General features: G+C 36.4%; 1 protein-coding gene across 2 annotated transcripts in view; it reads right to left on the reverse strand.

The window, feature by feature from the left end:
* Window positions 1–733: 733 nt before the first annotated feature.
* SS18 (synovial sarcoma translocation, chromosome 18) overlaps window positions 734–26,941 on the reverse strand; it is a 73,331-nt gene continuing 47,123 nt past the window's right edge. The window contains exons 6-11 of one of the 2 annotated variants that reach the window (XM_010828939.1): window positions 23,701–23,868; window positions 22,945–23,049; window positions 20,087–20,179; window positions 19,250–19,369; window positions 11,716–11,849; window positions 734–2,499 (exon numbers count right to left, since the gene is read on the reverse strand). In XM_010828939.1, coding sequence (XP_010827241.1) covers window positions 2,473–2,499; window positions 11,716–11,849; window positions 19,250–19,369; window positions 20,087–20,179; window positions 22,945–23,049; window positions 23,701–23,868 — 647 coding nt within the window. In that variant the 3' untranslated portion in view covers window positions 734–2,472. The remainder of the gene's footprint in view (window positions 2,500–11,715; window positions 11,850–19,249; window positions 19,370–20,086; window positions 20,180–22,944; window positions 23,050–23,700; window positions 23,869–26,941) is intronic. The other variant, XM_010828940.1, reaches the window with a different exon arrangement.

The following is a 26,941-nucleotide window of genomic DNA, read 5'->3' on the forward strand; positions in this document are numbered from 1 at the left end:
TTGATCAGTAACTGCCCTGCTCTTCTTAGTAATGTTTTTCTTCTGAATTTCATGGGACAGTATGATATTTCTTCATAATAATCCATTTTGCTAAAACGAAATTTCCAGTTTTAGAATATATGGTCTATATGGTGATGTCAAACTTGGTAGGAAGCTACTGGTAAAGTTATTCAGCTTACTAGGTATCAAAGGAGTAAGGTAATTTTTGTCACCACCAATTAAAAACTTCTACGAAACAGGACTGTTATAAAACAATTAAACCTTGCAAATGTGGTAGTCTCCAGGAAGAAAGTCCTGGAGGAAATTCTGCTTATTAAAATTGCAATTTTAGTTTCCATTAAAAGGAGAATAAGACAACAGAAGATGGGTTGGCAAGACAAATTATTTCTTAATGTCAGTTGAGCTTATTTCAAATGAGATAACGTATCTACACCAGGTTGGGTTCAGCACAATTTCATCTCCTCAACTCATTTATCTAATTCAGTCATCTTGATTATAGCCTCATGGACTTCATTTTCAGAGAAAGAATTCCATAACAAACAGCCCACACAACATGCTGATTACTGAACAGTTAATTCTAATTAACTTGGGCATGACAAGAGAATTTCGATAGTCCTAGAATACAAATATAGTCTGCTTATACTTGACTAACTTATATAAAAAACCCACAGCACAGTCTCCAGACAGAACAAGAGAGTCAAAGAGATCTAATTTAAAAAAACAAATGAGAAAATTAAAATCACAAATAATTTATTCTTCTGTTAGAGTTGATACAGTTTTAAATAGCAACAAAGTACACAGTGGTGGAAAATTGGCACAGAACCTAAAAGCATTTCAGTCACAATAAGGCTGTCCATGCTTTATCTGTTCAAACTTGATGTCCATTTTCTACTGACCATGTTGAAAAAAGCCTTATTCAGACCTTAAAACACGCGCACACTCTCTTTCATACACACAGAGACACATTAAAATTTTTCCTTTTGGTTACAGTATGTTGAGAACAGTACATTTTGCTTTTTCAAATTTATGGCACCCCTTCTGTTTTGTTTCCAGTTGTAAGTGGGAAAAAACAATCCAATTATAAAGAATATACCTTATTCCCTGGGCACAGGCAACTGTGATGAAAATAGCAACTTACCTTTGGGCTAGATGTTTTCAGATTATGCTTAAATAATCGTGGTTATAAACTTCTCAATGCATGATTTCCTGCCCAATGCAAAATCCCTGAACTCAGCTCAAACAATCAGGCACAGGACAGTCTCAAGTATGATTAAATAGACCATGCTAATAAAACACAGTGATCTGAAATGCAACCTCTATGCTTTTAATATAGATCAGAATAAACCTCATCAGCAAGCATTTTCCTAAACATCTCTGTGTTCTATTAACCAACATAAAAAAGGGGAAAACGTAAAAGTATTCCTTTATAAATGGCATTATTTCCAGTCAAGAAAAGTTGAAAGGAAGGTTTATAAAGTCTCCTGAACTATTCTTATTATAGAAACCAATTATCCTTCTCATGTTAAAAAATAAAATGCATCATTGTTGACTCTTCTTTGATATCACTTATAAAATGTTCTGATATTACTTACTAGTGATTAGTCAAACAAGGTAAAATCAAAACTTTCAGGTTCAGTTATTGCTGTTTTAGGAGAAGACTTACATGAAACTGTTAACCAAGATTCTTCAGATCCCACATGAAGTAATTCTTATTGCCTCACATTTTAAAACAGAATTATAAATGATCTTTTATAAAAAAGGTTTTTGTCCACAAAACTGGAAAGCTTTTTTAAAAAACGCCTTTTTACTCAAAACTGTACCACAGTGCCCCTGATTAGCTAAGAGAGGAAAGGGGTCTGAACGTCCTCTGAAGAACCCAGTGGTGGACACGTGGGAGCTTTGTCTCCCCCTCGCCTTCAGCTTCACAGAACCCCACGTTCAGACTAGCACAATCAAGCATCCAACGTGCTCCCATCCCCAGCAACAGAGGATCTGATTCTGTCCAGCGCGTAGTGTACCGCCTTGCATATTCACCACATGAAATAAACATAATATACAAAATATTGCTGCTGTAAAAAGTGTACATTTCCCTCTTCCCCTTACAAAAGAATCTATGGAAAAGTATTAAATTCCCTTAACCTTCATAAACATACAAAGCTGTTCACACCTTTCAGTCTGTAACAGTCCGTTTGAAACGCAGTTCCGAAATCATTGCAAATTGGGTATGTCATTGTATTTTCTGTCCAATGTTGCCATCTAGAGTAGACATGTGAAATCAAGAGTATTTTTGAGCTACTAAAGCCTTTTTATAACTAAGCCACACAGGCTGCTTACGGATGAAACAGCCGCTTATCCACAAGGTTTTTCCAAAAACTAGATGGAATGGAAGGGTCTCTTCACAGGAAGGAGTCCACAGTGCTGAGGCGACAATATGGCTGCTAGCAGATTCTGGCTACTGGAATGGAAGTATCTTCATTGCTGGTAGTTTCCATACTGCCCCTGAAAGATAAATTTTAAAACGTAATGAGATGATCATTTGACCATAATAGTTTGCACAGAAAATCACAAGTCAGTCTTTATAGTGTCATATGGCAAAACCAGCTACTTTCAAAACATACAGAAATTGTTCTGTATTTAGGTATACAGTATCTCTGTAATTTTTTTCTGATATCACATTCAACTGCAAATGGATTTCTAAGTCTTTGAGCCTAGAACAGCACATAATGAGAATTTAAGTTTCTGGTGAATTTTGATGAACTGAAGTGATCAGGAATGAGTGAGAAGTTCTGGCTCTAAACTCTGCCATGGTGTATATCAGTGTATAAATTATATGCTAATATACAAAGTCTGTAACTGTTTGGATTATTATAATAACTTATGTATTAACACCAAGTTAGGATAAGTACCAAGGATGAAGAGATATCTGGGAGATAAGGGGCATAGAACCTTATAGCCTGTCTATAGAATTTGGGCCTTTCCCTGAGGCCAGTGAGGTATCAGCAGACATATTCAGGTAGGCAGCTGGTACATAAAATCAAAGAAAGACTGTTTATCTTTTGTTGCTTTTAATAAGGTAGGTTTGAAGGGCCTATAGGCTGACAGCAAGGGAAAGAAAATAAAGTATGGATATAAAACAGGTAATGAATGAAACAGTAACATTCTACAAGGGAGGTAAACAATGTCCAGTATACAACTGTTAAAGCAGGTTTTTAGAAAAGAGAAGGAAAATCTTTTTCTCCAAAAAAGAAAGGTAGAAGAAAAGAGAGACCAGAAAAAATTTACTTTAATAAAATGTCTTAAATGTGTTTTAAAAAGATGCTCATAAAAGCACTTATTTTCCAAAAACAGTATTCACTGGGAGCTCATAATCAGCTGTTTCCTCTGGCTAAACATCCCCCTCTAAGTCCTATTAATTATTTTATATCAAGAAAGTATTCTAGAGTTAAAATCCTCCTATACCGTTAAGTAGTACCCTAAAAATTTACACTTCCATAGAAGCAGATATACTTGAAAATCTGCTGAATAGCACTATATCTGAGCAGATAATGCACTATAAATAGAATTAAGGTTTTAAAAATATTGAGGTATTTTACATAATTATATTCAGAACAATTTAAAGTCAGAGCTCATCTTAAAATATGTGTAGGGCTTCCAGGGTGGTCCAGTGGTTAAGAATCCAACTGCCAACGCAGGGACACGAGTTTGATCCCTGCTCTGGGAAGATCCCACATGCCAGGGAGCTAGTAAGCCCATGTGCCACAACTACTGAGCCCATGCTCTGCAACAAGAGAAGCCCACACACCACAAAGAGCAGCCCCACTTGCCACAACTAGAGAAAACCCCACACAGCAATGAAGCCTCACACAGCCAAAAAATAAACAGGCCATGAAAAAAAACAACATTATAAAAAGAAATATTTATAGGTAGGATTTGCTTTATAAAATAGGATGGGACATATATAAAACATTGGTAAAATGTTGATATTTGTTGCAGTTGGTTTGTGGGTATACAGGGATTCATGAGGTTCTTCCCTGCTGTTTTTGTTTAAAAATTCCTATATGCTGTGCTTAATCATTCAGTTGTGTTCAACTCTTTGCAACCCCATGTGTCCATGGTGATTCTCCAGGCAAGAATATTGGAGTGGGTTGGCGTGCCCTCCTCCAGGGCATCTTCCCAACCCAGGGATCAAACCCAGGTCTTCCGCACTGCAGGTGGATTCTTTATTGTCTGAGCCACCAGAGAAGCACAAAAACTCCTATAGTACAAAGTTTAAAATAAGAAATGCTTAGTGTACAGGAATATTAAGTTTAAGTCCCAACTCTATTGTTAATTTTTTGAGATGCAGATTCTTCACCTATAAGGTGGGGACCATAACCTATTCACCTCTGGATCTCATTTTTCTGTTTAAGGTTACACAAGTTCTACCTCATTTGTTTGCCAGGACACTCAAATAAGAGAGGACATGAAAAAGCACTTTCAAAAATTACAAAAAAATTAGAAATAAGCAAGTCTTAATGCTGGAAGGAAATGCTCTCCTAGTGAATGTGTATAATGAGATAGCAATGATGAAAGCAAGTGGCACATGTTATGAATGACGTGAATGCAGAAGAGAGGTAAAAACTGATGTGCTATATAAACAGAAGTTATAATCTATCTACTGTAATATGAATTAACGATAGGGACTAGGTCTTATCCATTCTTAGTCCCCAAGTATTGATGAGTGCCTGACACATAAGACTTCTTCAATACTGTATGGCAAATATGATATTCAAGCAATTACAAACGTTTACTGAGCAAATATTATATGCTCAGCACTGTAAGAAATTTTAAAAATGGGGAAAATCAGATTTACAAATAAAGTGTAGTTACAGAACAAGTTCTATAAGCATTCAGAAAGGAAAAGGTTAACACAACTAAAATTATTTTAAAAATATTTCACAGAGACTGTGTGCCTTAATAGTAAAATCTGAATAGCAGAGAAAAGAAAAAAGGGGCAATTCAAATAGCAGACATAGCTAAAGCAAAAGTGGAGAAAAAATGGTTAAAAAATGCTTAGGGAACTGGAGAATAAAAAAGAATGTACCATAATAAGGAGTAGAAGCTATTGATTATTTGGTAACACACAGCTTGAAGTAATAGATGTAAGAAGTCTGACTAATATCAATAATAGCTAACTGTTAATATATCTCAATAAGATCTTAATTACCATATGTCAAACACCATAATAAGTGCTTTGTGTTCATCTGTTACCTATGCAGTATACATATCTCCATTTTATAGATGAAGAAACTGAAGCCCTGAAAATTTAAGTAACTTGATCTAGACTTAATCACTTTGCTAGGATAAAATCAAATCACAAGCAAGCCCCCACAAATACTGTATATTTACAACCATTAGCAAATTCTAGGGTTAAAAATAAGGGTTTTGCAGCCGGAAATCTATTTCTAGTTTTAACTCTCCTGCTTAACAGTTTCTTGGTCTTGAGGCCAGTTACCTACCTTCCCTTTCTTGATTTTCTCATCTGACAAGTGAGGATAATTATAATTCCTGCTTCAAAAAGTTATTCAAGAAGAAGAGCATGAAGATGTTCTGCACACAGCTGGTGTGGCTGGAGGCAGCCTGGTACAAGGAAGGGTCCAATCACTGGGTCTCTAGTTGACTACTCAGGACTTACCACCCAGCTCGACCACTTCTCACCTCTGTCATCTTGGGTCAATCACTTCTACTCTCTAAGCCTCGGCATAGCATCTCTCTCTTTGCCTCTTCAATTTTTCTTTTCCTTTTTTAAATTACAAAATTCCTCTGACTAGAGTAAAGAATGAATGGGAAAGGATGCAAGAAGATAGCATGGGAGAATCCTTCATCTGGTGATCAAGTTAGGACATATTAATGGTCTAAACAAAGATACGGCACTTTTAGAAGTGGATGGATACAAGAATGTTAGAGGAGACCAGGCTAACAAGATTCTGTCATTTACTAGATGGAGAGAGGGAGATGGAGAAAGACATAAGTACCAAATGTGGCACACGGCTTTCTAACTTGGCAGAAGTACCTGTCTCTGACAGACAACACTGAAAGGAGGAATGTGTGGCACAGAGATTATGAATGCTTTGGTTATATGAAACTGATATGCTATTTCTAACTGCAGATGACTACTAGGCGCCTGATGTTCAAAAGAGAAAGTCAGACTAGAAATAGAGACTTGACAGTCAACAGCACGATAAACTGAAACCCTGTGAGTAAATGAGTTTTCTAGAGAGTGTATGGTGTGAGAGTCCCTAGATTGAACAATAACTGAGTAATATAAACTATCTTTAAATTTCTCTTTTTCATTCACCTAATCCTAAAAAGGTCTTAAAATTACTGTCAGAATACTTTTTAGAGGTTTCTTTATTCTTATGATCACAATTCAGATTTAGGAAGTAATGGCCTTATATGTTCACTTACCACATTTACTGACTACTCAATGTGTTCCCTCCTGGAAGAAAAACTATGACAAACCTAGACAGCATATTAAAAAGCAGAGACACTACTTTGCAAACAAAGGTCCATACAGTCAAAACTATGGCTTTTCCAGTAGTCATGTAGGGATGTGAGAGTTGGACCATAAAGAAAGCTGAGCACCAAAGAACTAATGCTTCTGAATTCTGGTACTGGAGAAGACTCTTGAGAGTCCCTTGGACTGCAAAGAGATCAAACCAGTCAATCCTAAAGGAAATCAATCCTGAATATTCATTGGAGGGACTGATGCTGAAGCTGAAGCACTAATACTCTGGCCACCTGATAAGAAGAGCTGACTCACTGAAAAAGACCCCGATGCTGGGCAAGATTGAAGGCAGGAGGAGAAGGGGACAACAAGAGGACAAGATGGCTGGATGGCATCACAAACTCAGTGGACATGAGTCTGAGCAAGCTCCAGGAGACAGTGAAGGACGGGGAAGCCTGGTGTGCTGCAGTGCGTGTGGTCACAAAGAGTTGGACACACCTGAGCAACTGAACAACACTAACAACAGCAACGTGTCCCACAGGCGGTGGAGACTCAACAGGGATAAAAACAGACATGGTGAAGTCTTTAAAGAACTGACGGTCTAGGGAAGAGAGTATGATAATCAACAATAACTACATGTGTCAGATGGAGATAAGTGCTATGCTAGAAATAAAAGCATCTAACATAGTATTTAATGAAACTTTCCTGCTAAGATCAGAAACCAAGCAGAGATGTCCCCTCACACCACTCTTCCTCAACATGGTACTGAAATTCCTAGCTTATGCAATTAGAAAAAGAAATAAAGATACACAAATTGGAAAAGAAGAAATAAAACTGTCTGTTTGCAGATGACATGACTGACTCGGGAGAAAATCCCAAAGAAGCAACAATAAAAAAAACCCTCCTGAAACTAATAAGCAAGGTTGCAGGATACAAGGTTAAGACAGAAAATTCCCCTACACACTAGCAGCTGAGAGAGTCAACTGCTAGGCAGGTTGATAAGAAGTCCAGGGTCCCCAAGGAGGAGAGAGGGGTCTGGAATTCTCAAGAAGGAAAGGACAAACGTCTTTTTTTTCCGTCTATGTTCCTTAGTCTGAGTCATAAAACATTTTTTTCTTTAAGCCTGGAACTGATGATTACACAACAAACAGCTTGGTTTAAACTCTGTACTAAAGATTATATAACAACTTATCCTGCTTGAGGACAGTTTCTCCTTCCTGAAAATCTTCTGACTAATCCTGGTATCTTAGAATGTATATTATGGGAGTGGGCCTGGTAAAATCTTTCTGTTGTTAACTTCTAATCCTATTATCTTAAAATGTAAACTGTGGGAGTGGGTCTGGTAAAATTTTTACAACTTGAGACATTCTTTTGATTTACTGTAATAACCAACTTAAAAAGTATATAACTCCCTTGCTAACACTAGTGAGGGGGCACTCTCTGCCCCCCTTCTGATGTCTGTGTCAGAAGCTTTCTCTGTCCCTTTTTATACTTTAATAAAACTCTGCTACACAAAAGCTCTTGAGTCATCAAGCCTGGTCTCTGGTCCTAAAGCTAAATCTTCTTCGGAGATCATGAATCTCACACCATTCACCCTAAGCTATCACAATGAGCAAGAGGAATTTGAAATTAAAAACAATACCACCTACATAAGAATTCTCCCCCACAAGTTAAACTCTTAGGTATAAATCTAATAAAATATACATAGAATTGCATCAGGAAAACTTAAAAAGTAATAAAAGAAATCAAAGAACTTAATAAATGTAGAGATGTTCCATGTTCATGGATAGCAAACCCAGTATTGTTGAGATATAGGAGTTCTTCCTAACTTGATCTAAAGATTCAACCCAATTCCAACCAAAATCTTAGCAAGTTACTTTTGGATACTGACAATGTAATTATAAAATATATATGGAATGGCAGAAGACCCAGAATAACCATAGAATACTGGAGGAGACAACAAAGACTGACAATGTTCAACTTCAAGACTTACTATCAAGCTACAGCAATTAAGACAATGTGATATTGGTAAAAGAACAGAAAAATAGATAGATGTAAGTGAATAGAGAGCCCAGAAACAGATCCACTTGGATACAGGCAACTGATCTTTGGCAAAGGAGCAAAGGAAATACAATAGTGCAAGGGTGGTCCCATTCAACAAATGGTGCTAGTTAACTGGACATCTGCATACAAAAAAGTGAATCCAGATACAAAGCTTAACAAGTAAGATTTTCCCAATTCAGAGAATTAACTTAAGTAAGAACCTGACCTCAATGTAAAATACAAAACTAATAAAGCTCCTAGAAGACAACATAAGAGAAAACACAGGTGACCTTGAGTTCTGCGGTGACTTTACAGATACAACATCAAAGGTGTGATCCATGAAAGAAATAACTGATAAACTGGACTTCATTAAAATTAAAACTTTCTACCCTGAGAAAGACAATGTCAAAAAAATAAGAAAAGTCAAGAAGACAAAGCAGTTAGAAGACACATCTGATAAGGACTGTTATCTAAACCATACAAAGAATTCTTACAACTCAACAATAAGAAAATAAACAACTCTACTAAAAAATGGGCCAAAGACCTGAAAAGACACCTCACCAAAGAAGATATAAGGATGGCAAATGAGCACATGAAAGGATGTCTATGTAATATGTCATTGGAGAAATGCAAAATAAAACAACAATGAGATATGCCACACACCTATTAGAATTGCCAAAATTCTGAACACTGATAACATCAAATGCTGATGAGGGTGCAGAGTGACAAGAACTCCCATTCACTGCTGGTGAGAATGCAATACTCACATTGTGGTTGACCCACACCATTACCAAGATAAAAACCAAGCTCCCCTGTACGCTTTACAAGAGTCCTCCTAACCTGGCCCTAATTTATCTCTCCACCCTTTTGCCTCTTCCTCCCCACACTTCTGCTTTACTGAGCCACATAACTTAACACTAGTCATTCATGAGTGCACTTCTTTCTGACGAGAATACCCATCTGTTCTCTACAACAAGCTGGCTAATATCTTCTCAGCCCTGGGCTCCTGCACTTATACTTCTCAAGAAACATATATCTGAGTTAAGAGCTTCCTTTCACAAAAATCTTGCCTTCCCTCATACAAGTACCTTCTCACACTACATCATATCATCTATTACTTGTCTGTATCCCACCTAGACTTAAGTTCACAAACGCAGAGTCCATATCGATCTAATTTTCCTAACATATTCCCATCTTGGCATACAAATGTTCCTCAAGAACCATTTGCTTAATGAATGATACAAGTTTAGGAGATTCAGAAACATGATGAGTCAGGAAGAAAATGATGAAGTTGAAGAAAATGGCAAGACACCCAGAGAGATGTTCTGTACACAGTTGAAAAAATGGAGCTGGAGTTGGGTTGAGAAGGGTGGGCTAAGGATACTGAAAATGTAAGACAGGAGGAATAGAGACTGAGAAAAACACCAAGCCAAGGACTGATAAAAGAAACTGATGGGGTAAAAGAAAGATGAGAAACAAGTAGAAAGTAGAAAAGAAATCACTGGAAATTAAGAGGAACAAAACAGTAGTCATGTAGAAGCTAAAAAAGACCAGTTAAGAATGAAGATAGGAACCCGAGTCAGATGCTAAAGCGAGGTCAAGGAAGATCGAGAGAGTTGCTCCATGGGCCGTAAGGACCAGGTCTGTTTCACTCATCCAGGACACAATAGTGTCCAGCACACACAGGAAATTAATAAAAATTTGTTGAATTATGGAGTAAATGACCACTTTTCAACAGCAATCCTGTGGATTAGAATGAGCCTAAATTGTATCTGCTCAGGGATCTTGTCCTTAAATACTCACTAGTCAACACTTATTTTACAATTAAATAAAACTTCCCCTAATCCTTTGACTTAATCTTAGTACATTCTTTTTAATATTACTTTTCTGTCCACATCCTTTTATTTTTCCCACCTAACTAAGAACTATCAGTACAAGAGGGTTGTCCACTTGAGAGAGTGTTGACGAAAGAGCTGCTCATGCCTCAGCATCTAACCAGCATTGTATATGACTTGTTCCTCAAACCAGATTGTCTCTACTGGTCCTGTAACTCTAACATTAAAAAGTAATGTATTTTAGGCAGCTTAAGTGGTGAACAGATCAGATTCTCCTCACTGTAAAGACATTAAACAAACCTGAAATCAATAAAAGAAAAAAAAAAACAAAACCCTGCCAATGTAATAAATCATCTTAATAATTTAGAGCATGTATGAGAAGATTCATAAAACAATGACCGTGGCACAGGATTATGAAGCCTGAGCAATTTACTGATGAAAAGAAGGTTTAAGAGAATACAGACATCATAGGATGAGATACACTTATACTTATCTGAAGGAAGTAGAAGGAAAGATAACAGGGGAGATAGAAAGATTATTAATATCTGACATAATGGATATGAGTATAGGAGGCAGCAGAGAAAGGTTATGAGTATGAACTGAAAGAGAAAGGACATCGTGGCTGCTAAGGAAGTGGAGTGAATATGCTGACATGAAGCTGGGAGCCAGGGAGAGCACTGACTCAGATGGACTCCACATTTCAACAGGTCAAGTCTTGAGTAGTCTTGAACAATAAACAGGAGGGAAATAAGAGAAATCAAGGGGTTTAGAATACAGAATAATGTTTGGAAGGGCTAAGGGAAGCATGCCTGCAGGGTAAAGACTAGAGAGAGACTATAAATAAATGAAAATGAATGAATGCTGGTGCCTGGAGAATGCCACGTTTTATATGCTACAGTAACCATGATTAACTGTGCTGCTGCTGCTTTTGCTAAGTCGCTTCAGTCGTGTCCAACTCTGTGCGACCCCATAGACGGCAGCCCACCAGGCTCCCCCATCCCTGGGATTCTCCAGGCAAGAACACTAGAGTGGGTTGCCATTTCCTTCTCCAATGCATGAAAGTGAAAAGTGAAAGTGAAGTCACTCAGTCGTGTTTGACTCTTAGCGAACTCATGAACTGCAGCCTACCAGGCTCCTCGGTCCATGGGATTTTCCAGGCAAGAGTACTGGAGTGGGGTGCCATTGACTGTGCTAGCATTCTATGAAAAAGACTCAAGAGAAAATACTTTTTTTGGTTAACTCATGTTATAAACAAAAGGAGGGAAAAATGAGTCACCAACTGAAAAATATTTAAGCTAATCAAGAGTGAGCACACAATGGGGCAGCCACACAGCTGGCCAAGGAACTTACCTGGTCGTACCCATAAGGCCTCTGCTGTGGTGGCTGTGGGGGTCCAGGCTGTGCTGGTCTGTAACCCCCGTACTGCTGACCTTGTCCCTGTGGGTAGTTAGGATACTGAGGACCTGGGCCACCCTGTGAAGGACCTGCAAAATAATTAACAAAAATAAAACTCCAGAAGAAAATATAGCAAGTTCCTAGAATTCTAGAAAGGGTTTAGAATTAGATGTTACTATGTTCTCATTTTTAAACTCAAAAGAATAGTTTGCTATCTTGATTCTTCTCAAATGCTTAAATAAATTCCAAAATTTATAAGTAAAAATACTGTCAGGTTCAAGAGGAAGGGGACATAGGTATACTTATGGCTGATTCATGCTGACATTTGGCAGAAACCAATACAATATTATAGAGCAATTATCCTTCAATTAAAAATAAATTATAAAAAAATACTGTAAAGATACTACCATGTACCAAGATGCTTTGATTCAGTATAACTATTAAGCTATGTGTTAGCCATTAAAATTTCATATGTCAAAATGAGTAAGAGACTCGGGAGTTGTAAAGCACGTGATGTTAAGGAAACTCATCTGTATTTCTATTTGAAAGTTAACCAGTATAAGCAAGGGGGTGAAAGAAAAAAGCAAGAAGCAGATTCAGATTAAAATACTGAAGAAATTTCTAATTAAAGTTTGGAAATCAGTGATAGTCACAGCTGTATCACTCAATATTTACACTTGCAATCACTAGAAGAATCACAAAGAACGATTTTACACGTAAATTTCAGATTTACATTCACAACCACCAAAAGAAAGCTTTATGCTCTACACCGACAAGCACCGACAAACAGAAACTAAAGAAGACTTGAAAAGCCACAGACTGCATGTGAAAAAACACGATTCAGACGTTACCCTCTGTGTACCCATCACCTTTAATACTTAACACATATAAGTGAATGATTTCAACATCCAGAGAGAGACAAGGGACTAATTTGGCTTGCCAAACAAATATGTCTATTTCGTAAATCCTACTACTGTCTATTGTTAGGAATGCTTTATAAAGCATACGCTGAAATGCTTTCCTGCTTAAATGTTTCAATCACAGCCATTCAAAACCTGTCATAGAAAACACTGATTATAGAGGAATGTCAAAGAGAATAAATTTTCAAGCTTAAATAAATTCCATCAGTCTTAAAACCATTCCACTCTTTTGACTATTTATTATGCACCCGATTATTAAAACTAAATTTTCTATTAGAATGAAGTTTGACAACTAAAACCTACAGATAAGCAAAGTGGGAACATTTCCATGAGGGTACCCAGTGTCAGACAGAAAAGCATTTAACCATTTAAACCCAAATTACTAGATTTCTTTTACTCTCTCTTTCCACTGAAAATAATTCTCTTAACTCAATAAACTTACCTGACTGATTTATGTAACATTTGTGGGCACTGAACACAATAAAACCAGAATACTCTATTTATTCAATGTACAAATGTCCAATGGTCATGAAATGGAAATGCCATTTGAGAGTAGTAAGAATATCCCTTCAAAAAGACAAGAAATACATGGAATATTTCTAAAGTCATATTTGGAATTAGGAAACCAGAACTGATCAATACCTAACTTCCAATACTTGACTGAAATTTCAGTGCTTATTTGTGAAGGTTCAAGAGAATTTTAGCCTGGTTCTGGTTTTCAGATTTGCTATCACAGGTGGAAAGAGGTGCCCATAACAGCAGAGTTTAAATCAATGAATAAAAATAGTAAGACGTTGTTGTTGTTCAGTCACTAAGTTAGGTCTGATTCTTTGTGGCCCCATAAACTGTAGCATGCCAGGTTCCTCTGTCCTCTACTATCTCCCAGAGTTTGCTCAAATTCATGTCCATTGAGTCAGTGATGCTATCTAACAATCTAATCTTCTGTTGCCGCCTTCTCTTTTTGCCTTCAATCTTTCCCAGCATCAGAGTCTTGTCTCATGAGTCAGCTCTTAGCATCAGGTGGCCAAAGTATTGGAGCTTCAGCATCAGTCCTTCCAATGAATATTCAGGGTTGATTTTTTAGGATTGACTGGTTTGATCTTGCAGTCCAAGGGACTCTCAAGAGTCATCTCCACTATATTGATTCTTCCAATCCATGAACATGGTATATTTCTCCATCTATTAGTGTCCTCTTTGATTTCTTTCACCAGTGTTTTATAGTTTTCTATATATAGGTCTTTAGTTTCTTTAGGTAGATATATTCCTAAGTATTTTATTCTTTCCGTTGCAATGGTGAATGGAATTGTTTCCTTAATTTCTCTTTCTGTTTTCTCATTATTAGTGTATAGGAATGCAAGGGATTTCTGTGTGTTGATTTTATATCCTGCAACTTTACTATAGTCATTGATTAGTTCTAGTAATTTTCTGGTGGAGTCTTTAGGGTGTTCTATGTAGAGGATCATGTCATCTGCAAATAGTGAGAGTTTTACTTCTTCTTTTCCAATTTGGATTCCTTTTATTTCTTTTTCTGCTCTGATTGCTGTGGCCAAAACTTCCAAAACTATGTTGAATAGTAATGGTGAAAGTGGGCACCCTTGTCTTGTTCCTGACTTTAGAGGAAATGCTTTCAATTTTTCACCACTAAGGATAATGTTTGCTGTGGGTTTGTCATATATAGCTTTTATGATGTTGAGGTATGTTCCTTCTATTCCTGCTTTCTGGAGAGTTTTTATCATAAATGGGTGTTGAATTTTGTCAAAGGCTTTCTCTGCATCTACTGAGATAATCATATGGTTTTTATTTTTCAATTTGTTAATGTGGTGTATTACATTGACTGATTTGCGGATATTGAAGAATCCTTGCATCCCTGGGATAAAGCCCACTTGATCATGGTGTATGATCTTTTTAATGTGTTGTTGGATTCTGATTGCTAGAATTTTGTTAAGGATTTTTGCATCTATGTTCATCAGTGATATTGGCCTGTAGTTTTCTTTTTTTGTGGGATCTTTGTCAGGTTTTGGTATTAGGGTGATGGTGGCCTCATAGAATGAGTTTGGAAGTTTACCTTCCTCTGCAATTTTCTGGAAGAGTTTGAGCAGGATAGGTGTTAGCTCTTCTCTAAATTTTTGGTAGAATTCAGCTGTGAAGCCATCTGGACCTGGGCTTTTGTTTGCTGGAAGATTTTTGATTACAGTTTCAATTTCCGTGCTTGTGATGCGTCTGTTAAGATTTTCTGTTTCTTCCTGGTCGAGTTTTGGAAAGTTGTATTTTTCTAAGAATTTGTCCATTTCTTCCGTGTTGTCCATTTTATTGGCATATAATTGTTATGAGTATACTACCCAAAGCAATCTATAGATTCAATGCAATCCCTATCAAGCTACCAACAGTATTCTTCACAGAGCTAGAACAAATAATTTCACAATTTGTATGGAAATACAAAAAACCTCGAATAGCCAAAGCGATCTTGAGAAAAAAGAATGGAACTGGAGGAATCAACCTACCTGACTTCAGGCTCTACTACAAAGCCACAGTTATCAAGACAGTATGGTACTGGCACAAAGACAAAAATATAGATCAATGGAACAAAATAGAAAGCCCAGAGATAAATCCACGCACATATGGACACCTTATCTTTGACAAAGGAGGCAAGAATATACAATGAATTTAAGACAATCTCTTTAACAAGTGGTGCTGGGAAAACTGGTCAACCACTTGTAAAAGAATGAAACTAGAACACTTTCTAACACCATACACAAAAATAAACTCAAAATGGATTAAAGATCTAAACGTAAGACCAGAAACTATAAACTCCTAGAGGAGAACATAGGCAAAACACTCTCTGACATACATAACAGCAGGATCCTCTATGACCTACCTCCCAGAATATCAGAAATAAAAGCAAAAATAAACAAATGGGACCTAATTAACCTTAAAAGCTTCTGCACATCAAAGGAAACTATCAGCAAGGTGAAAAGACAGCCTTCAGAATGGGAGAAAATAATAGCAAATGAAGCAACTGACAAACAACTAATCTCAAAAATATACAAGCAACTCCTCCAGCTCAACTCCAGAAAAATAAATGACCCAATCAAAAAATGGGCCAAAGAACTAAATAGACATTTCTCCAAAGAAGACATACAGATGGCTAACAAACACATGAAAAGATGCTCAACATCACTCATTATCAGAGAAATGCAAATCAAGACCACTATGAGGTACCATTTCACACCAGTCAGAATGGCTGCGATCCAAAAGTCTACAAGCAATAAATGCTGGAGAGGGTGTGGAGGAAAGGGAACCCTCTTACACTGTTGGTGGGAACGCAAACTAGTACAGCCACTACGGAGAACAGTGTGGAGATTCCTTAAAAAACTGGAAATAGAACTGCCTTATGATCCAGCAATCCCACTGCTGGGCATACACACTGAGGAAACCAGAAGGGAAAGAGACACGTGTACCCCAATGTTCATCGCAGCACTGTTTATAATAGCCAGGACATGGAAGCAACCTAGATGTCCATCAGCAGATGAATGGATAAGAAAGCTGTGGTACATATACACAATGGAGTATTACTCAGCCATTAAAAAGAATACATTTGAATCAGTTCTAATGAGGTGGATGAAACTGGAGCCTATTATACAGAGCGAAGTAAGCCAGAAGGAAAAACACCAATACAGTATACTAATGCATATATATGGAATTTAGAAAGATGATAACAATAACCCTGTGTACAAGACAGCAAAAGTGACGCTGATGTATGGAACAGTCTTATGGACTCTGTGGGAGAGGGAGAGGGTGGGAAGATTTGGGAGAATGGCATTGAAACATGTAAAATATCATGTATGAAACGAGATGCCAGTCCAGGTTCAATGCACGATACTGGATGCTTGGGGCTGGTGCACTGGGAGGACCTGGAGGGATGGTATGGGGAGGGAGGAGGGAGGACGGTTCAGGAGGGGGAGCACATGTATACCTGTGATGGATTCATTTTGATGTTTGGCAAAACTAATACAATTATGTAAAGTTTAAAAATAAAATAAAATTTAAAAAATGAAAAAAAAAAAAAGAGTCATCTCCAGCACCACAGTTCGAAAGGATCAATTTTTCGGTGCTCAGCCTTCTTTACGGTCCAACTCTCACATCTGTACACAACTACTGGAAAAACGCTATTTTCAACTATACGGACCTTTGTCGGCAAAGTGATATCTCTGCTTTTTTAATACACTGTCTAGGTTTGTCATAGCTTTCCTTCTAAGGAGCAAGTATATTTTAATTTCATGGTTGCAGTCACTGTTCGCAGTGATTTTGGAGCCTAAGAAAATAAAATCCGTCACTGCTTCTACTTTTCCCCTTCTATTTGTCATGAAGTGATGGGACCAGATGCCATGATCTTGGTTTTTTTAAATGTTGAGTTTCAAGTCAACTTTTCATTCTCCTCTTTCATCCTCATTAAGAAGCTTTTTAGTTCTTCTTCACTTTCTGCCATTAGAGTGGTATCATCAGCGTATCTGAGGTCGTTGATCTTTCTCCTGGCAATCTTGATTCCAGCTTGATTCATCTAGTCCTACATTTTGCATATGAGTTAAATAAGCAGAGTGATAATATATAGCCTTGACATACTCCTTTCCCAATTTTGAACAGGTCATTCTATGTCCAGTTCTAACTGTTGCTTCTTGACCCACATACAGGTTTCTCAGGAGACAGCTAAGGTGATCTGGCATTCTCATCTCTTTTAAAAATTTTCCACAGTTTGTTACGATCCACAAAACGCTTCAGCATAGTCAATGAAGCAGAAGTAGACGATTTTCTGGAATTCTCTTGCTTTCTCCATGATCGAACAAATGTTGACAATTTGATCTCTGGTTCCTCTGCCTCTTTGAAAACCATCTTGTGCATCTGGAAGTTCTCAGTTCATATACAGCTGAAGCTTAGCTTGAAGAATTTTGCACATATCCTTGCTAGAATGTGAAATGAGCACAACTGTGTGATAGTTTGGACATTCTTTGGCAATGGAATGAAAATTGACCTTTTCTAATCTGTGGCTACTGCTGAGTTTTTCAAAGTTGCTGACATATTGAGTGCAGCATTTTAACAGCATCATCTTTTAAGATTTTAAATAGCTCAGCTGGAATTTCATCACCTCCACTAGCTTTGTTCATAATAATGCTTTATAAGGCTCGCTTGACTTCACACTCCAGGATGGCTCTAGGTGAGTGACCACACAATTGTAGCTACCTGGGTAATTAAGACCTTTTTTGTATAATTCTTCTGTGTTCTTGCTACCTCTTCTTAGTCTCTTCTGCTTCTGTTAGGTCCTTAGCACTTCTGTCCTTTATCATGTGCATCCCTGCATAAATGTCCTGTTAGCTCCAATTTTCTTGAAAAGAACCCTAGTCTTTCCCCTTCAATTATTTTCCTTTATTTCTCTGCATTGTTCATTTAAGAAGGGCTTCTAATCTCTCTTTGCTACTCTCTGGAACTCTGCATTCAGTTGAGTATATGTTTCCCTTTCTGCCTTGCCTTTCACTTCTCTTCCTTCCTCAGCTATTTGTAAAGCATCCTCAGACAACTACTTTGCCTTCTTGCATTTCTTTTTCTTGGGGATGGTTTTGGTCACTGCCTCTTGTACAACATTATAAACCTCTGTCTATAGCTCTTCAGATACTCTATCAGATCTAATCCCTTGAATTGATTTGTCACCTCCACTGTATAATCATAAGGGATTTGATTGAGGTCATACTTGAATGGCCTGGTGGTTTCCCCTACTTTCTTCAATTTAAGCCTGAATTTTGCAATAGGGAGCTAGCTCATGATCTGAGCCACAGTCATTTAGACATACTGATGTAAAAAAAGAGACCCTGTTAGCAAAAGATGATATCTAATTAAGCAGCTGTATCTCCTATCATAGGAACCATATTTTCCTATATCTCAAGTAGTCACAGATAATTAAGACTGATATTTAAGACTGAGATATCAGGTCTGTATCATTCCCCACTCCCTATCTAATAGATAGCCAACTAGTAAATACTACAGTGAGAATATAAGAAAAGATGGCTATACTTCCTCCAAATTCTCTAAGATACATACCTGCAATAAACATACCCCTATGGAAGTGTACACAGCTATTTTAATAGGGCATGACAAAAACATTTTCTCTAGGCATTCCAAATGGACCTCTTTGAACACTAAAACATGTTACTTTTCATGGTAACAGTCATTAGTTTTGGAAACGAATTTGCCAAGCAGATTATGTAGATACTGTTAGTAATCACCCAACTCATCAGTTTTCTAAGCACATGCAAAGCTACTGGCTGGTCATGAACGTCAAACAGGTTTAGGAATTGATTAATTAATGAATTCATTTCAAATTACTTTCTATACCTTACCTGTGGTCAATGAGCCATCTCCAGTTTACGCTTTTTCTTAAACAGACTACTAGTTTTAAGAACATTTTAAAGAGACACTCCATGAGTGGACTGAGCTAAAGCTGTGAATTTTCAAATGAACATTAAATATTCACTTCCACATTTTGCAGGGGGGACAAAGTTAAAGCTGCTGGAAGCGATTACCGTAGCCCTGCTGCTGTCCTGGGTAGCCTTGCTGCCCTGGGTACTGCTGCTGGGGTGGGTAGCCCTGCTGGGGAGGTGGTCCTTGGTAGGCATCTTGCTGTTGGCCATACTGTGAATTTCCTACATGATAATTGGAGAAGAGGACAAAAAGAAAATACTGAGGAGTTTGCTTAATTAACTTTTTTCCTCTAAGATGCATAGCCAACAACACAAGAACAAAATGAAATGCTATATTGATTTTTTAAAGTTAACAAAACAAAGAAAAAACTCAAACCAAACAGAAGGATTTCGGCCAAACAAACTGCAGTTAAAGCCAATTTTGCAAGGTTGAACTGCAGCATTTTCAGCGTCTCTGCCATACGAGCATTACATTTACTGGAACATCACAGTCATAAGATCATGACTATGCTAAATAAAATAAAAAAGACAAAAATTAAAGACAGCTACAAGAGCACACACTAGCTACACAAGATCAGCAAGCTGTTTCCTAGAGGCACTAAACTTATATGTAAAATTATACATATGTGAACACACAACAAGAAAAAAAATTGGATTGATGGATTTATGTTCAAATAGAAAATTTCCACTGAGGAAAAAAATTATTTTAAAATGTTTTAGTCTTTTTATGGTTGTTAGAAATGGCAAGTCATGGTTATACATTTTAAATATTTGTAAGAAAATTATTCTGATTGTTCTAGGCTCCCTGGAACTTTCAAGACAGCCAGCAACTAGTATTCTACGAGAGCTTTGCGTGGGTAGAAGTTGTCTTATGCAAGAATTTTTGTTCCTGTAGAAGGGGATATATATATGTGTATGTGTGTGAAGGTATATAGATACCTCCTTCGTAGTAATGTTGTGAGGAATCCTCATAAGGCCTATCGTAGCCTTGTTCAGGATACGACGGTTGCTGATAACCGTAATCATTATGACCTACATCAATTCGACAAGAGACAGGAAGAAACGTTAATGGCCACTGAGTGAAAACCCTAAATATATTTATACTTTCAGATAAAACTGAAAAAAAAAGAAAAAGAAATGGAAATACATAAAAAATTTCATTGCATTAGCCAAATATTTACCAAATGTGATTGCTTTCATATTGAGATAACGTGCAATTTTCTTTTTAAAGCAAAAAACAGTTTTAGAAACATTACACTTAGTCTTAACTCTGATAATCCTCATCAAGGAGGGGAAAAAAAACTTTATCTTTTATTTTTTTAAAAAAAGAAAAGGAAAGCATTTAGGCCTTTCACATGTAAATAACCTGAATTAAATTAGAATGAGCAAAGGAAGCAATTATCATATTTTGTCAAACACCTGTTCTGCTGGTCGCCAATTCCACAGCATATGCTAAAACAACGCAAAATATAAAAGAACTCCGTAAGTTTTTTTCCCCCTAAAAGAAACTTAAATATTTCACATTCTGTATTAACTTCCTTGAAGTATTTGTATCTCAAAGTATTTTCAGATGCAAAAATATATTGCTTAATGCTGCCATTCTGGGAGTCTTTAGAAAATATTTCTAGAGTATCATAAACATACACCTTCAAAAATTAATACCGTGTTAATTGCCAGAGCACGTCTTTCATTTTAAGGCACAGTAAGTTACACCTGCAAGATGACTAGGCTTAGTCCTTTTTTTTTTCCAAAGTAAGAATTTCATTTTTATTTGTTTGCGCACGTAGTTTTTACAGAAACTCTTACTAGGCTTAGTCCTTTTAACTTAGTTGCCCAAAGAAACTGCAGGAAAAAACCTTTCAGTTAGCTAAAATCTGAACTAAATTTTAGAAGAATACCTAATTCAGGAAGGAGGAATATAGTTATGAATAAAGATATTACTCATAGCTCTAGTATTCCAATGTTTCCAAACCACCTCCTAAATATCTACATTATAGATTGGCAACCTATGGCCTGCAGTCTAAATACAGCCAGTGGCTTAATTTGCAAATTAAGTTTCACTGGAACAGTCATACCCATTCATATTTTCTATAGCTGTTTTCATGCTACCGTAAGAGTTTAGTAGTTGAGACCAAGACCATAGGACTTGCAAAGACTAAAATATTTACTCCCTGGCCCTTTACAGAAAAAAGTTTGCTGGTCCTTAATCTACATATTTCCTGGAATAAGTATCTAAATGTAGTAAGAAAACATTCAATGCTGTTTAAGAAAATTAACTGTTGCTAAAAATGAAATACTCTATGTAAATATTGGACAAATATATTAATATACATTTATGTAAAAATGATATATGGCTTAAATTTTTTAATTCCATTGTACAATAAAAGAATTATTTATAGCAACCTTAAAGTTCTGCTATTTACAAAGAAAACATATCTATTTTGAATAGAAAGTTTGTATTTGTAACAATATAAATATATCTATAGTATATAAATGTAACTAAAGTTTTTCAAGGAAAAAAAAGTTAAAACAATGTCTACATGTGAAAGGAAAACAAAAAACCTCCAACATTCTAAATAACTGAGGGCAAGTAAAACATTTTTTAAAAAATATTTTCTAACCAAAATTATCCTTATGTATCACTACCACTAAGAAACATATTTTGTGTGCAAAATTCTATAGGGAGTGTTTGTTCTGCCTATACAAGCAGAATCTCTGCAGGAAAAAAACAATGTCCATATAACGCTTGTGATTTACACTCTGACACAAAGTGGCAGACAATATGGTTTTTAGATACACCAGTCATATCCTCCTGCTAGTGTACATTAGCTTCTAGTCAAATGGTCTCAACATTTCAGCTTCAAGTTCTGAGTTTCTCCAAGTTTCTCTGTTAAGTAGTTTTACCTAATTATATCAAGGGAGCTTAATATAAATGAAGATTTTGGCAAATCCTTCCAACAAGACAGATCACTTTGTAATGTGAACAGCTACCCCTATCTGATCAATTTTATATGTCTGGATTATTTTTTCTTCAATATTGTATCATAAAATTTTCAAGCATACAGGTAAACAAAGAACTGTATGATGAAAGTCTACTTGTATGCTTGGCTAACTACTAAACACAGTACATCTTTTACTGACCATTTTTTCACAAGCCACCTTCTCGTTAAAAAATAAAATTACCATTAAACTAAATAACTAGAGTTAAAATCTGATTTTCAAATGCCTTTCTATTCTACTAACTCTATATAAACAGCTATATTATGGATATAATTTAGCCTCCAAAATTTTTCTCAAATGCAAATGATAACTAACATATATAAACCATAGTTCTTTGAGACATATGTAATATTAACTAACAGTATAAAATTTGGTAGAATACTCAAGAACTATATTCTTTGTATTTATACAATGAATAAAAGTAAATCAACAGTTGAACTTTATGGTGTATGAATTACCTCAATAAAGCTGTTTTTTTTAAAAAGCAAATCAGTAACACTTGCTTTGGTTCAAATGAACAATTCCAAATATAAAAGGATCTTATTTTACATAAGATAGGATTTCAATGATAGAACATGTTGCCTGACAATACAAATATGGAATAACCGAACAAAATATACTTTAAAATAGATTATAAATTAACACCACGATTGATGCTTTAGATTACCGATGTGTTTCTAAATTTGGAAGAAACACAGTGTTAGTTTTTTCGTTCTCATTACAACGTTTTGAATAGCTAGCTACATTAACACTGGGCAGGGATAGAAAATGGGAAAGTTAACATTAGGAAAGATTACCATCAGGGTAATACTGCTGGTTCATGCCTTCTGGAGGACCTTGTCCACCATGACTGTATTGTTCCCCATAATAGTCTTCCTGGCCTGAGTACTGCTGTGGTGGGCCTGAAAAACCACAACCAGTCAAGATGTAAACAGTTTGTTCTCTGGGTCATCAAAGGCATTCCGTCTAATCTGATGTTAGGACAGATTATTTCTCAGCCGTAGATTCCCCTCCCATGCTTTGGCATCTCAGACACTTCTGACTTTTCTTATACACACACATATATAAACAAACAGCAACAACACATACCACATTTCACAGAAATCAATGTTAAGACCATACATGCAATATCAAACAACAGCAACTCAAAAAACACAAACACTACCTTTCTAAAAAGAGATTCAAACTGGCAGAAAATTAATTTCCTTTCTGGTATTAGAGCAGTTTGAAACAAATTACGGTTTGTTTCTGATCATACATTTAGTAATTTCTCAAAAATAAAATATTTTCTGCTGTAAATTAGTGAGCTTATGATAATAATTTGATGACATAGCTTTTTCCCAGAAAAGAATAAATAAAACCATAAACCAGGGAGTTCATATCCACTTTTCGTGACCCTCTGTACATAGTATACCCATTACCTTTTAAGAAAAATAATAAAATATAATTTTCAAAATCAAGAAAGAAAAGGCTCTAACTTTGCCTATATGAAAAGTTTGTTAAAATGGAAAGCCTTTCGAGCACTGTGAGAATTTTTCCCCGTGGAGCCGTACCCTGTTGAGGTGGTCTATAGGGAGGGATCTGCCTCTGACCCAGCATATGATTGCCTTGGTTAACTTGACTCATCATTCCCATTGGTGGCTGCTGGCCTTGGTAATGCTGCCCACCTCCCTGGGGCATGTTGTACTGTTGAGAAGGAGGCTGCTGGTGCATCACTGGACCTGAAAACAGACAAAACATTACACACATAATTGCTGGCATTTAACTTAAACATCTTAAAAGAAATACAAACTTCTTTTATTGTCATATAGTCCCTAAACTAGGTAATTTATTGGAAGATAAACTGACTTCAAGTAATACAAGCAAATCTTTGAACTACAGTTCACGTGCCTAAAATAATCTGCAAACTAGGGAAAACAAGTGATCCACGGTAGCTGATTTGAATTCCACTGGAGGAATATTGTAGCAATTTCTTAAAAAACAGAGTGGTTACAATATATGACCTTCCCAAATGCATATATGTTTCATTATGTACTATATAATATTTATCCAGACAACCTTTCCAGAAAACACAGAATCTTATGCTACATAAGAAAATATCTCAAAACAAAGAAAACCACAAAAATCACACAGCAAATGAGTACTTAAACAGAGGGAAAGAAATCTAATTCCTGGGTATGTCTTTTTCCTTTTTCAATGCCCAATCATTATGTAACAATAGGGAATCTACAAACACATGTATAAATGTACTACTTGTATCAGTGGAACTTCATACACAATTTTAAAACAAAAACCTAAGGGTCTTCTATTTTTCAACTTTGTGAGTATGTGTGTTCAGTCACGTCTGACTCTTTGTGACGCCATGGACTGCAGTCCGCCGGGCTCCTCTGTCTATGGGATTTTCCAGGCAAAAACACTAGAGCAGGTTGCCATTTCCTTCTCCAGGGGATCTACCGGACCCAGGGACCGAACTCTTTTATCTCTTGTGTCTCCTTCACTGGCAGGATGGTTCTTTACCAGTTGAGCCACTAGGAAGTTTTTTCAACTCTAAGATTTATAAACTATAACGGTCTTCCTAAAATCAAAGGCTATAAAATGCTTAATAACCTCTAACACAGTCAAAAAATACCTAGGCAGAGAATTACAATAAGCCATAGACTTAGAAATCAGAACTGCGTAGTTTCTTGAGTGAGCAATATGCAGATAGTGGAACAGCCACCGCTACAGTATCACATTGGCAACAGTAAAAATGCATCACGTGATATAATCAGCAATGGCCATGAAGTTCTGTGTCGCCCGTCCAACAAAGTAGGTAGCTCAGAGGGTCACTGGGCTAAGTTACGATATGTGGAGCTCATCATTTGGACATTATAACCATTACTGCCTGAGAAGCATGTATGAGTTGTCTCCCAATTTCCTGCTTAAATAGCTACATGCCCCATCCCACCTTCACTGACTTGGGGAAAGAATTAGAAAAGTTGTACAGATAAAATTGTCCAGATGAGCCAAAAGATCACAATTTACATAAAAATTTAAAATGCAACACACCCATCTCTTTAAATATATTTCTGACTTAAAACACCAGGAACAATGTGAGCACAGAGAATTCACTCTTTTCCAATATGAAGAACTGGCTATCTAAAGAAGTACTCTATCAGAGCTAAAAATTCGTTTTTCTCCTATCTGCCTTCTTCTATTCTGCTTCTTTTCAAATTTCTTTTTCCCTCTAATTTTGTCATAAATATAAGTCTTTCAAAGGTTACTCTGGGGCTTTGTTTTCAACAAGGAAGTGAACTCAATTGTAGGGATAAGACAGTTCAGTAGAGACTGGAAGGGGACAGACAATCTGACACAGAATGCACTTATGTTCACGTTTACTTCATGTCAATCACTAACAACCACCAGAGGTAAGGATCCTAACTGTCAAGTGTTCAGCCAAGAAATCCTAAGATCAAGATTATATTAGCTAATAGACATCAACTGGAAATCAGGCAAAACTCCAGTTAGATTTCAAAGCACATTTATTCCACTATTTGTCACTGCCTCTGCTCCAGCTATAGCCCAGTGAGTAGTTCAGAAGCAAATTATGCAATGAAAAAGTTTCAAAATACTACTTTAATTCAGGTTACAATTATCAAAACATTTTGTATATTGAACACTAGCATACATAGTAGAATAGGCAGCATAACTGACCATTTACAGAATTCATTTCCAGTAAATGAAGGTTTTGCCTTGTCTTTCTTCTTCAACAGTGATTAAAGATCTCTTGTTTTAACAGAAGATCACTATAAAATTAAAGCATATAATATGCAGTGGAACCAAAATTAAAGGAGAAAGAAAGCAAAAACAGAACAGTTGGGGAAAAATCCAGAAAGACACAGTAATAACAAAGTTCTCAGGTTTGCTATAAAGGAGAAAAGTAATGCTAGCTTAAGCCCTAGATAGAAAAGACCATGCCACTTGAGCTTTATCTTTTGGGACTGTCAGCAGTTCCAATCCCAGAGAGCTCAATTACCACCCTTCTTTTATTTTCTGTCACTGCTCTCCCTCTAAGGATCCATGACATCACTCAAGATCAAGCCTAAAACTGCAAAAAACAGAGCAGGAGAGCAGGGCTAAACACGGCACTTCCCATCTTCTTCCTTGAAGCCTTACCTATTAAAAAAAGTTACAACTTAAATTCTGATTGTTTAGAAAGCATATTGTTTTTTTTATGATAATGAAATATGTTACACTATGCCAAATAAATGTGTATTATCTACTGAGATACTAATGGAAATAAGAGCGCTAAACCTCAAAAGACTACCCCAAAAGAAGTTCTAAAAATTTGTGCTACAGAGTAAAGATTACAAAATGAGTCTATTATAACCATTTTCTACAAAGTGTGACATTTCACATTACTATATGCTTAAAGGCTATGTTTATCTTTCACATAAACCTTTCTGACACTAAGAAGTACTATAAAGGATGATATATACAAAGATCCTACAATCAAATACTCTACAGAAACAATGTCCTATATTTTAATATCTTGAGATGCAAAATAATAAAACTCTAAAGTCATATCATTAATCTATGAATAATTTTAAATGAAGATTAAAAATGACAGCTAACAGTTAATGAAAACTTATGGCCCAGGCATTAAGCTTAGAGCTTTATGTCTATTATTTATCCTCCTCAAACCCTATGAAACAGATAGTATTGTTGTCAACTTCACTTTATAAGTAAGAAAACAAGGCATACAAGCATTAAGACTCTTACCTAAAGTTGCATGGCCAGGAGATGGTGAGAAAT

Source organism: Bison bison, unplaced genomic scaffold, assembly GCF_000754665.1.
Source record: "Bison bison bison isolate TAMUID 2011002044 unplaced genomic scaffold, Bison_UMD1.0 scf7180017864498, whole genome shotgun sequence".
In the NCBI taxonomy this organism is placed as follows: domain Eukaryota; kingdom Metazoa; phylum Chordata; class Mammalia; order Artiodactyla; family Bovidae; genus Bison; species Bison bison.